This window comes from Nicotiana sylvestris, chromosome 7, assembly GCF_000393655.2.
Source record: "Nicotiana sylvestris chromosome 7, ASM39365v2, whole genome shotgun sequence".
In the NCBI taxonomy this organism is placed as follows: Eukaryota; Viridiplantae; Streptophyta; class Magnoliopsida; order Solanales; family Solanaceae; genus Nicotiana; species Nicotiana sylvestris.
Genome location: NC_091063.1, coordinates 121,784,850 through 121,796,902, shown reverse-complemented (window position 1 = coordinate 121,796,902; position 12,053 = coordinate 121,784,850). Strand labels below are relative to the sequence as shown.

Genomic DNA, 12,053 nt, shown 5'->3' with positions numbered 1-12,053 from the left:
TTTTAAAGTGATGGGTGCTCGCTAATAAAAAATCTGAAAAAAGAGGAAAAAAAGTTTAGTTATGGGTGTTCACTCAATATTTATCTAACTATTTTTATAATTGCCTATGCAAATTTACTAAATTCGGTTAAAAATAATGGGTGCTCAAGCACCCATAAGTATCCATGTACATCCGCCACTGAATAATGGATATTTCATTTATGTAAGATAGTATAATTGGTTGAAATTTATCATTATTGTTATTACTCGATTCATGTCCAAGATAGTATTTTATTTTAAGCATCCTAACTTCTTTCTCTTTAGGTGTAAAACATTCATTCATCTACAAATATGGATGTTTGATTATTAACAGCTTCTTTGTTTTTTTTTAAACCTGATATATATATATATATATATATATATATATATATATATATATATATATATATTATACTACTTATTAATAAGAAGGAATAAAAGGCACCTCAAGGTCAACACGTGTGCTTCTTGGAATTATAATGTGAATTGAGAATACTTTTGTCATTTCATTAGCTAATCTTGGCATGACTGCTCAGCTGTGAGCTTAACATTTTAAAATTAAAAATAACAAACTAGCTAAATTACTGGAAAAGTTGGAAGAATTTTTAAACTCCAAAATCTAACAAAATGAAGTAAATTCTTCCTTGTCATCAAACTAGCTAACAACAGCTTCATCACATATTTAATTGCCATCAGCTGCAACTTCAAAGTTGCAGAATTTAAATCAAGTAAACATTGATGCACGATAATGCATTTGTATAAAAGTTGGCGTTTGAAATAAAGAAAATTTCTTACCCATCAATCAAGTATGCTACCTTAAAACCAGAGTATAATCTTGGGGGAAATAGAATATACAGTGAGTTGTAGGAATAACAAGGATAAGATATACTTAGACGTGAAACATACGGGAGAACGACATATAGTCACAGCTGGAACATTGAGTATAGTATGGTGCTTACAGAGAATTCATAATTACTAAAAAAAGAAAGAAAAAAAAAACTCAAAGTGGCTTTGATTAATGAGGATATAACTCAAAATGAAGTAAGTAATGAAGAGCCACACCTAGGGCAAAATTTGATCTACACACTTTTCCTTAAGCACATTCTCCATTTTAGTTCTAACTCATTTACTAAATTTAAAACTAATTTTATTTTTATGAAAATTTACTCGATTTAAGTTTAATATTGTAGAAAGTTATATCAATATATTGTAAGTTTCTTTGAGAAACCAAGAAAGGATTACTTAGTTTTTTCAAATCTATCCTTGATCCAGTAAATAATCTGAAACAAAATAATGATATATAAAGAGTAATTTGATAAAATGTAAAGGATAACTCGATTAAAATTCTTATAGTATTGCTATTAAATGATTTTCTTAATAGATCTGCCTAAATCTAAAATTTGAATGTGAGAGGAAAATAATGTTACCGAAGAACCTATTTATAATTTTTTATTTTTGACAAATCTACTAAACAGAGTTCTTAGGGCTAATTTTTATATTGTTTTAAATAACGTGATATTGTAGGTAAAAAATTATAGTATGTACATATAAATTAGGCAAAAAATTTAATCATGAAACAAGCTCCTTTTAAAATTTATACTCCATTGTTTAGCAGTGTTATTGGGCCCGTTCGCAGCAGGGCCTATCCATATTATTCCCTCCATTTCAATTTAGAGAAATTTTCATAAAGCACTATCTTTTAGTGGTAAGTAGCTATCTATAGATACCATTTGCTATATTAGGGATTGTAGATACGTTTTCTGTTGTCATAAGATGTATTAGATGTATTTAAGCTATTGTATTCATGAATACAATAGCAAAAATAGGCGTGAATCAGGGAAATCCAGCTAATCAATTGTTGTATTCGAGTGTATTCGACTATATTCATGGCATGAAACATGGGATTACAGCTGGGCAGATTATTGTATTCGACTGTATTCACGGCGTGAAACAGGAGATTATATTGTTTTTAAATGGAAAGTGAATCAATTAACATAATAAACTCCTAATATAACTCAACAAACTCAATTATAACACATAAATTTTGTATTTCCAGTTATAAAAAAGATTCTCAACCGAAAAACATCCCAAAAACATAGCAATCTTAAGATAAATTATATAATACATCTGAATACATAAACTATATTAATTAAAAAAATATATGAAAACATTCATAGAATACAACGAGACAGTGACAACAACAACAACAACAACAACCCAGTATAATCCCACTTAGTGGGGTCTGGGGAGGGTAGTGTGTACGCAGACCTTACCCCTACCCTGGGGTAGAGAGGCTGTTTCCAAATAGACCCTCGGCATCCTTCCCTCCAAGAACTTCCCACCTTGCTCTTGGGTAGACTCAAACTCACAAACTCTTGGTTGGAAGTGGAGGTTGCTTACCATCAGAACAACCCCTCTTGTCTAAAAGAGACAGTGAATATAATGAAATACATGGAATACAACGAGATACATTGAAATACAATGAAAAAAAGGCAATGAATACAATGAAATACATGGAAATACCGCGAGATACATTGAAATATATTAACAGAAATTCAAGTTGCTCAGCCCCAAACTCCGTCGTCTTTGTTCAAAAACAAACCCTAATTTCCGGCGAATTCGCCATCGAGCAATGGTGGCAGAATAAGGACTCTGTTAAAGCTTGAATCTTGTATTGAAGCAGTTGTAGGGGTGTGAAAGAATCCATTACTAAAACAAATTGGTTGTATTCTTAACAAACATAAATATAGTGATAAATGACCATCGAGCTTGAATCTGTTAAACTTTATATAGATGTGTTTGTAGTTGCAGCAGCTCCTACGCAGCCGATGACCCTAGTGCTATTTGTCCAAATTGTCGAAACCATATGTCAACATATTTGACGTGGTAACATATATATATATATATGCATGCTCCGATGGAATTGGGGAAATTGGGATCGGAGAGAACGTAGGTGATGTGGGTGAGAGGAATTTTGAGATTGAGCATCGTGTTTTCAGGGAATGGGAGAAGAGAATGACATGAATCAAAGTAGAGAGATAAAGAAAATAGTGTAACTGAATAACGTATTTAGTGGCTTAGGGTTAGGAGGTAACCAAAATTAGATATTTTGCTATAACCATTAAAAGGTATTTATAGAATATAATTTTTTAAAATGGTATTTATTTGAAATAAATAAGGTGTTAACCTTTGCTATAAGAGGTAAAAATTCCTTCAAATTATGGGGAGAAGTTCAAAAATAGCCAGATTTACAAGTGGTCATTCAAAAATAGTCCAGTTTCAAAAGTAATCAAAATTTAGTCATTTTTCATGTAAAGATAAATTTGAACGAAAACACTGTTCAAAATCCGGAAAAATACTCCAGCGTAATATACTGGAGTTCGAGTATATTATACTGGAACTTCAGTCTAATATACTGGAGTTCTAGTATAATATATCGGTCCAGCATAATATGCTTGAATTTCATACACAGGTGCACTGAACTCCAGTATATATGCTGGACCGGTCTCTGTTGCAGCAAAATAGTGGCTATTTTTCATTGACTTGGTAAACGCTGGCTATTTTTGAATGACCAGTCCGAAAACTAGCTTGACCGTGTTATTTTTACCAATTTATGTGAACCTATTTCCTTCTTGGTCCGTTCCAAAAAGAATGACCAATTTCTAAATTTGAAAACAATTTAGCTTAAACTTACAATTATACCCTTAATGAGAAGCTTTTATAACCACACAAATACTCTGGGCCCCTTTTTGGCTTGTTTAGGACCACAAATTCCAAAAGTCTTCATTTTTTCTTAAGCTCTGTGCTCAGTCAAACAAATTCACATAAAATGAAACGAAGGGAGTAGTATATATATATATATATATATATATATATATATATATGGATTAACAAACAACAAGTTATTGATGGTTCTACTGGATTATAAGGTATACCTTTTAGCGAAATATTTTCAACTTGTCATCTCCCATGTATAGGTTAAAGCATCCAAGTACGAATAATATATTCTCCTATTGAAGCACATTCAAGCTTTGATAATCAACTCATATTGTATTCTACTTTTCTCGTGGTTGTTTTTTTCTTTTTCTTTCTATTAATATATACTAAGTAATTCTTTTGGGGGAAATGCATGACAATGGACTCTTTCAAAACTAACGTTTAGAACTGCCCCATTATTTCCACAAGAGATGGATCTAACACATAACCAGTGCATGCACGTGTATTTAATTTTTCGAACTCAAATTTTATCATAAGTTCATTTACTACCTTTAATTAGATTTTAGATCCGCCTCTGAAGGTGACCTGCATTACAACAATCGTATTAAGCCGAAGTTTTTAAATTATTCATCTATATGTAAATCACCATTCGCATTTGCACTGAACCTCATTCCAAAAATTGCATTGTTTTCATTTGTATTACGAAATCTAAGAGAAAAGAAGGAAAGAAATTTGAAAATGAATGACACTGATGTATCAAAGCAAATACAGCAAATGGTCAGATTCATACGGCAGGAAGCCGAAGAGAAGGCCAATGAGATCTCTGTCTCCGCTGAGGAGGTTTACTTTTCATAATTTTCCTCTCATTCTTTTCCCTTATATTAATAAATATTGTTGAGACTTGTACGTTCAGTTTAGAGACTTGTATGTTTGTGTTAAAATATATGTGAAATTTAGAGAACCTTTAGTTTCAAAAAGACTAATTCGCTGGTCCAACTGATTTGGATTGAGTGATATAATCATTTTTATTCCTTTTACTTAAAGTCTTCTCGGTGGTGTAAAATGCTACTCCGTCAGTGTTATCAGAGGCGGAGCCAGAATTTTAAGTTTATGGGTTCGGAATTCTAATCGTTTGAAGTTAATGGGCTCTAGATTAATAATGTATACATATTGAATAGAAATCTTAAGACAAATACATGATTCGAACCAAAGTTACTGGGTTCGGTCGAACCCGTTCCCGGCACTCTAGCTCCACCCCGCCTGTTACACTTGTAAGGTAAATTGGTAATAATCTGCAATTAGATGCAAATTTAGGTAATATATAGCACATCATCTGAAGTATAAATCTGAGTTTCATTTGCCTATATATCCTTTTGGTAGGAATTCCAAATAGAGAAATTACAATTAGTTGAAGCTGAGAAGAAAAAGGTCAGACAAGAGTATGAACGGAAAACCAAGCAGGTGGAAGTCCGTAAGAAAATGTGAGTTCATATATAGTGTTATTGTTCATCAAGTAACATAATTTTGTTTAAAAATTAAACTAATTGGTATATTATATATATATATATATATATAGCGAGTATTCAGTGCAACTAAATGCATCACGTATCAAAGTTCTCCAAGCACAAGATGATGTTGTGAGTGGAATGAAGGAATCTGCGAGTAAAGCACTTGTAAAGATTTCTGGTGACAAGAATAATTACAAAAAGCTTCTCAAGGGATTGATTGTTCAGGTAATTAATTAATTAATTAAGTTGCTTGCATTTTCTAACGTAACCTTAGATTTATTCGTTAATGAAGTAGCTAGTAATTGCTGTGCAGAGTCTGGTGCGACTCAAGGAGCCATCAGTGTTGTTGAGGTGCAGGGAGATGGATGTTTCAGTTGTTAAATCAGTTGTAGAGGATGCAAAAAGAGAGTATACCGAGAAAGCCAAAGTGCGTACCCCTAATGTCACCATTGACAATGTTCATCTACCTCCACCTCCAACTCATTCAGATCCTCATCGACCCTCCTGGTACGTACTGCCTGTTATTTTCATGCAATGACATATATATAGAGGTGAAGCGCGGATTTTGACTAGTTTTTATTTTGCTAATGAAAGCTCTGGAGGTGTAGTTCTGGCTTCTGAAGATGGGAAGATTGTCTGCGAGAACACTCTGGATGCGCGACTGGATGTTGTTTTCAGGCAAAAACTCCCCGAGGTAATTTGTTACACCAATCTTCTTCAATCTACCAAATCACAAACAGCTGAATACCTTCAGCTTCGTACTCATTGAAGTATGGTTTGCTCTTTATGCAGATACGTAAACAACTTTTCTCTAAGATGGGTGCATGAGGATGCTCGACTACTCCTGTGGATGAACTTAATTCACTCACTTTATTAAACATTTGTTACATTCCTATGTGCTAGTTCAGTATATTGTTTTCAAGAAGATTGTTTAAGAATTATTGAATAAAGATATTTTACTTTCAACATCATTCTTCTTCTTGTGTTTTGAAACAAGTTCAACAATGCAGTATGACATCTAAGATATTGGCAAGGACAGCAAGAATAATTAGCCACTTTTGCAAAACTCTTGAATCATGCATTAATTTACATTGTGGCATACAACCTTTTCTAGGAAAGAGAATACCTCCTACTCCTACCAGTTTTACCTTCTGATGTCCTGGATTTGCGACCCGACTTGTGATGTTTTTCTCCAGAAGGACTGCCAAATATACCAATTCTTCCTATGCCTCTAGAAAGGGAAGTTAAGAATGTTTTCCCATGTCCTGTTTTATCCATCATACCTTGTTTCATGAACACTTGTTCCTTCTCCAGGTCACTGAGCCTTACCCTCATTCTTGATATCTCCAGCTTCAGTTCTCGGTTCTCTCTCCTTAAAGAAGCGTAAGTATCTCTAGGCGACATAGCTGCACTTGTAAGACCACTACTGATCTTTTGTGATACAAAAGTATCTCCACAACTTCCAGATAGAGCATTCTTAAGGCGGAGCTGCTCAAAGTAGAGAACTCGGACAGTCATTTGAACTGGGAGTCTCTCATTCTGTGCTGCATGATTGCATGCTTCTTGAGAGAGCTTCTGGCAATCTATGAACTTGCACAGCTTCTTCGCGCCATGCTCACTTAGCGTTGGATGGGCCTAGTAAAGTTCACAAAGAGATAAATGGCAGATTCAACTAAAACTATGTTTATAAGGGGTTGAGATGTGATTTTACTAAAAGCATTAAACAGCTTTCAGGGTTAAACACAACATTATATGCGCAAAGAAGAATATTCAAACCACCAATATAAAGAACATGTTATCATTAGAAGGCATTGCTAGAACAATATACAGGTCTATAACTAAAAACTTGAAAATTCACCTTCAAATAAACATCAATAGCTCTGTAAAGTCCGTCATCAATTACACGAGCATAATCAGGCAACATTGATATCATAGCAGTGAATTTGTCGAGACTCAAATATGGATCAGGAGCTATTTCAGCAAGATATGTGTCTATCAGCCGTCCAACTTTCAATAGAGCGCCATGGCTTGGAGAATCAATACCTTCTGATTCATATCCACAATCTTCATTTTCTTCCTGGTCAATCCTTTGGAGGAAATGTATCAATATCCGCTTGACCGTGTCAACATCAAACAAAGAATCACCTGTAGTCTGGACAGATGGTATAAGCAAATCATCAAGTAAGACCATTTCCAGCCGGAAGGCAATCCTCCTCTCAATTTCAAGCCTGCAGGCTAGCGTGGCATCCACCATGATACCTATCCTCAACATCCCAAAAAGAAAATTCAGAGGAACAGATGAACTCTTTTCTGGAGGCAATAGACTAACAAGAGTTTCTATTATTGTTCTCTGCCCCTTTTCTCCCTTACAAGGATACGATCTGGCTGGATTCCAAATTTGCGGTTTCCCAATACCCTTTAGAGAGACCTGGGCATAATGCATCAAGGACGCAATAATGCTGTCTATGTGTACCCCAGCATGTCCCATTGCCATGATAACTCTGCGATAAAAATCAATACTCAGAACAGAAAAATCTTCGACCCACCATTCAAGACACCTGTCCTTAAGTTCCAAAGATCCACTATCACAATCTAAACGAGATAGACTGGATACAAGTTGCTCTTGACAAGCATTCCTGGCAATGGCATCAATGCATCTATCTGGAATACCAACCTCCTCTGCAGTAGGAAGAAGAGCTTCACAGGAAGAAAGTACTTGCACGGATTTTTCAAGACTTGGAGAGACAACTTCATCAAGGAAAGTTTCTGTTCTTGCAATGAGATTCTCTTCACGATAATCTTCTGTCATTTCCAAGTATTCTGCCACACAGCGCAAACGTGCTACGTTTGTGGTTGTGATCTCAAAGTTCATGCCATAACAAAACTTTGCAGCCAGTTCAAATGTTTCAGGTCCTCCTGGTACGTGATTCAAATCCAATTCTGAGAGATTTGGATCGTTGGCATCTGCCACCATCTTCCGGATCTTTCCACTCAAAGATACCAGGGGAAACTATTGTAAACATCACATAATTATCAACTTCAAGAATGAAGTATAATGTCGAATAAGGAAGAGATAAGTTAATTATTAAATAGTTCACGATGAAACGCCTAGACAAGGCTAAGATTCACATGTTATAATCATAAAATTGATTTCTGGAAAGCATTTGTCGCAATGCTACTCCTAGAAGAATGACCATTTCAATCATTTGCTAAAGTATCCTTAATATGACAGACTTCACTGTCATTATTTTTAGCTGCATTACATGCCCAGATGGAGTTCTTTTCAAACTACAATGTGTTCCAGAATTGTGATCTTAAAGTTAGCTTACATTACGTATACCATCACTACAACAATTGTTGCTTTTTTTTTCTTGATAGCCAAATACACCATTAATGGAAACTTTGGTTTTTCAATCTTAATAATCTATCAAACTACAGGAACATTCTCAACCAAGTCTGATAATCCTCTGAATTTCAAATTTTACCACCATCACAATCTCAATCTATCTAGTTAGTAACCAAGACGAAAGAAACAAGTGTCTTTAAACAAAACCCCACCCTCTCCCACTATGCATGATCTTGAACCTTTAGCATGATCCTGATAATTTATATATATTTCTAACCTTATTTGAAGTTCAAACGTTCTTAAATTATCCAAAGGCAGAAAGTTTCTGAAAACAGGAAAGTACCTTATGCAGTAGGAAAGACTCTCCATTTGCAGCAATTGTAATATCCCCAGCAACTTCAGAGAATATAGTGCTGATCAATATCATCACGAATAAGTTGATTTATCGCAATGATTTTGACATGACAAAGTATTTATTTGCCTTAATAAATTTACCATGTCATAAAAAGTATTAACGCTTTTATGGTGTTTTGTTCATTATTCATGAAATAACAGATGAATTAGGAAGTGTTGGGGGGTAAAGTGATGCATTTCCTCCTACTGACATGACAGATCAAGTTTATCGATGAAAACGAAGAAGATGATAAGAAAGGACACCAATACTCAAGTTCACAGTAGTAGCACTTTGACATGTTTGACAAATTATGTGAAATAGTATACTAAAGAGAGTATGACATACGCAAAGAAAGCATATAAATGTCAGAAGAAAAAAAGGGTGGTCCGGTGAACTAAGCTCCCACTATGCGCGGGTCCGGGGAAGGGTCTATCGTTCGCAGTCTTACCCTGCATTTCTGCAAGAGGCTGTTTCCACGGCTCGAACCCGTGACCTCATGGTCACATGGAAGCAACTTTACCAATTGCGCCAAGGCTACCCTTCAAATGTCAGAAGAAAGAGTTACTCTAACAAGGCCTTCCTGTAACTATTCACTGGAGGGAATTTGGAAAGGATAATGTTAAGTAATCCCTATAAGGATAATGTTTGTAAGGTGCAATGCGTACTGAAAAAATAATAATTGGAGAGAGGAAACAATATAATCATAGCATGAATCATCAAGCAGGGCAGCCAAGATGGGCTGCTGGAGGGGGTGGGGTAGCTCAAATCAAGCTGAAAGACTAAATTCATTGAAAATGTACATTCATCAAACATGTCATTCAGAATATGATGATCAAAAACCAAGGCCAACACATAATTCGCAGTAAAAAAACTGTCTTTGATACTGTAACCGAATAATTCTTGATCAACAGTTATATATGTGTAGCCCAGAAGATGGAGATTACCGAGTGGTAAATGAGTTGTAAGGAGACACCATTCTTGTATGAGCTTCACTTTAGACTTTAGAGCAGCAGCACCATCTGATGAAGCACTCTTGCAGTCAAATCCCAATACAAGCAACAATAAGAAGACCTAAAAGGGAAAGTGTGACATAGGAATGGTGATACATAAATAATGCAAAGAGAAAAAGCTAAAGAATACAGAAATGGGTGGCCATGTGAAGTGTTCTACTGCAACACAAAATACCTTTTCCCCTTTTGCTTTTTATTCCTTTGTCTCTACCTTACCAATATTGTCATCCTATTCACCATTATCGAAACTATAATCTACTAGTATCAAATTTTGATGAATTCTTTTAAACATTAGTAGAGTCAAGTGAAGCAGATATAGATAATCATCTAACTAATTCAGGATTAAAACCTAGTTATTTGATTGAGTAGTAAAATATTGGAAGGTATGTGCATGCTTTGCTTAATTCTATTCTAATATTATTAAAATCAAGGAAAGGCTTGATCTTATACATACTTAGAGTGCCACGCTTTTCTGATAATAATAAAAAGACATGGATTGGAAATTTCCAACTTACAGAAACTGCAGTACTAGGCGTTACTTTATGTCTAACTTTCAAACACGCGCATACGTTACTATATTCTGAGTTGGCATTGCTCCAATTCTTATTTATCTCTTTGTTTAAAGAAAAGCGTTACTTTATTTTTTGCTTTTGATTTATGTTTTAACAATCGATATTTGTGTCCAGCTTCCACGTATCAACATTCTTGATCCTTTTCTTGTATCGGTCAAAGGTATATGCCAGTACACAAAGAATTTATGAGAACACATCATTTACTATTCACATAAGTATTCACCAAGTTAAAATAGAGAGAGTTGCCAATAAGTATTCACATAAATAACACGATTTTTAATTTTTTTATATCTGTTTAAGTCTTAATGGATTGAGTTATTTAGTACCTGTGTGCTGGTGATACATATATCCTTTAGAATGAATTAATAGAGGCACAACAACTATTAAGAAAATAATATAACTTTGTCAAAGAGGATGTATAGGTTCAACTTACATTATGATTTTCTAAAAAGTTATGCAAACGGAAAAGAAAACAAGAAGAAAAAGGACAGAGAGAACTGCACTTAGTGGAGTTAAAAAGGAAGCCGTAAAGTAAAAGAAGGCAAATAAAAGGATTTTGGAGTCTTTGAAGGAGATTTCGGATATTGATCTGCGGCTCGAAAAGCTATAAAGCAATCGTAAATAATTCAGCACCAGTATAAGTTATTATACTTAGAGAATTTGCAATTTCATTTTCTTCGTCCTTCCAAACAGGCTTTAGGTGTTTTCCTTTTATGCATAATTAATATTAGAACCCACGATGCGTGAACACTTGAAAAGAATATTAATCATATTAAATGGTAATTTGACTTGTTTGAGCACAATAAATCATACGATACTGCTGTTATTTAACATAAAATTTGTCTAATAAGCAAAATCAGTTAAATTTATAAAGTAAGATCACAAGTAATCGATTCAATTCAATTTCAGTGAAAAATTAATGAATTAGCAATTGAAATAATGATAAACTTTAATTTTAAAAAATGATCGTAAAGAGAAAGGAAAGAAAGCTCTTATTAATAATTTTCTCCAATATAAGTCCCGAAACATCCATGAAAGCTGGATAACACCAAAGTCAATTCCTAGTGAAATTTATACTCTTCAAGTTGCCAATTTTCGATAAATAGTGCCAAAATCTTTGAGGAATCTCCAAATCCAAATCTGAACACACGCTGAAGTTCAAAATCGCCGTACGAATCTATTGAAATCATCAAATTCCGATTCTGAGGCTGTTTACTCAAAATTCAAACCTTGGTCAACCCTTCCAATTTAAGGCTTCTGAATTGAGAATTATTCTTCCAATTCAACTCCGAACTTCTAAAAAATCACACCAACCATACATGCAAGTCGTAATACATCAAGTAGCTACTCAAAATCTTGAACCACCTAACAGAGTGCTAAATTTAAAAGCGAATGTTCGGGTCGTTACATCTTAGCTTCCACCTTATGTCGTTGTTAAATCGATGCCTCATACCTTGCTTATTATTACTTTATCTATGCATTCTAATT

General features: G+C 34.4%; 2 protein-coding genes across 5 annotated transcripts; one reads left to right on the top strand and one right to left on the bottom strand.

Moving 5' to 3' along the window:
* The first annotated feature begins 4,290 nt into the window (after window positions 1–4,290).
* On the top strand, window positions 4,291–6,214 carry LOC104231946 (V-type proton ATPase subunit E-like). The gene is made up of 6 exons (XM_009785023.2): window positions 4,291–4,575; window positions 5,116–5,216; window positions 5,312–5,468; window positions 5,557–5,750; window positions 5,838–5,937; window positions 6,036–6,214. The coding sequence occupies exons 1-6, from the start codon at window positions 4,474–4,476 to the stop codon at window positions 6,069–6,071; spliced, it is 690 nt and encodes a 229-aa protein (XP_009783325.1). The 5' UTR covers window positions 4,291–4,473; the 3' UTR covers window positions 6,072–6,214.
* Window positions 6,215–6,291: 77 nt separating this feature from the next.
* On the bottom strand, window positions 6,292–10,467 carry LOC104231947 (BTB/POZ domain-containing protein At3g08570). 4 transcript variants are annotated; one of them, XM_070151011.1, is made up of 5 exons: window positions 10,448–10,467; window positions 9,928–10,054; window positions 8,933–9,002; window positions 7,102–8,253; window positions 6,292–6,878 (listed from the first exon to the last, which is right to left on the bottom strand). In XM_070151011.1, the coding sequence occupies exons 2-5, from the start codon at window positions 9,957–9,959 to the stop codon at window positions 6,354–6,356; spliced, it is 1,779 nt and encodes a 592-aa protein (XP_070007112.1). In that variant the 5' UTR covers window positions 9,960–10,054; window positions 10,448–10,467; the 3' UTR covers window positions 6,292–6,353. The 4 variants fall into 4 exon arrangements, with proteins under 4 accessions (XP_070007112.1, XP_009783328.1, XP_009783326.1 ...); XM_009785026.2 differs by lacking the exon at window positions 10,448–10,467 and adding an exon at window positions 10,169–10,381; XM_009785024.2 differs by lacking the exon at window positions 10,448–10,467 and having other exon boundaries at window positions 9,928–10,157.
* Window positions 10,468–12,053: the final 1,586 nt, after the last annotated feature.

What these genes read in the sequence shown, in the direction of transcription:
- LOC104231946 (XM_009785023.2), top strand. Translation starts at nt 4,474, where the DNA reads ATGAATGACACTGATGTATCAAAGCAAATACAGCAAATGGTCAGATTC. An exon ending in GTGGAAGTCCGTAAGAAAAT is followed by an intron (nt 5,217 to 5,311) that starts GTGAGTTCATAT and finishes ATATATATATAG; the next exon opens with CGAGTATTCAGTGCAACTAA. An exon ending in TCAAGGGATTGATTGTTCAG is followed by an intron (nt 5,469 to 5,556) that starts GTAATTAATTAA and finishes ATTGCTGTGCAG; the next exon opens with AGTCTGGTGCGACTCAAGGA.
- LOC104231947 (XM_070151011.1), bottom strand. Translation starts at nt 9,959, where the DNA reads ATGGTGTCTCCTTACAACTCATTTACCACTCG. An exon ending in TACAACTCATTTACCACTCG is followed by an intron (nt 9,003 to 9,927) that starts GTAATCTCCATC and finishes GATATTGATCAG; the next exon opens with CACTATATTCTCTGAAGTTG. An exon ending in AGTCTTTCCTACTGCATAAG is followed by an intron (nt 8,254 to 8,932) that starts GTACTTTCCTGT and finishes TGTTTACAATAG; the next exon opens with TTTCCCCTGGTATCTTTGAG.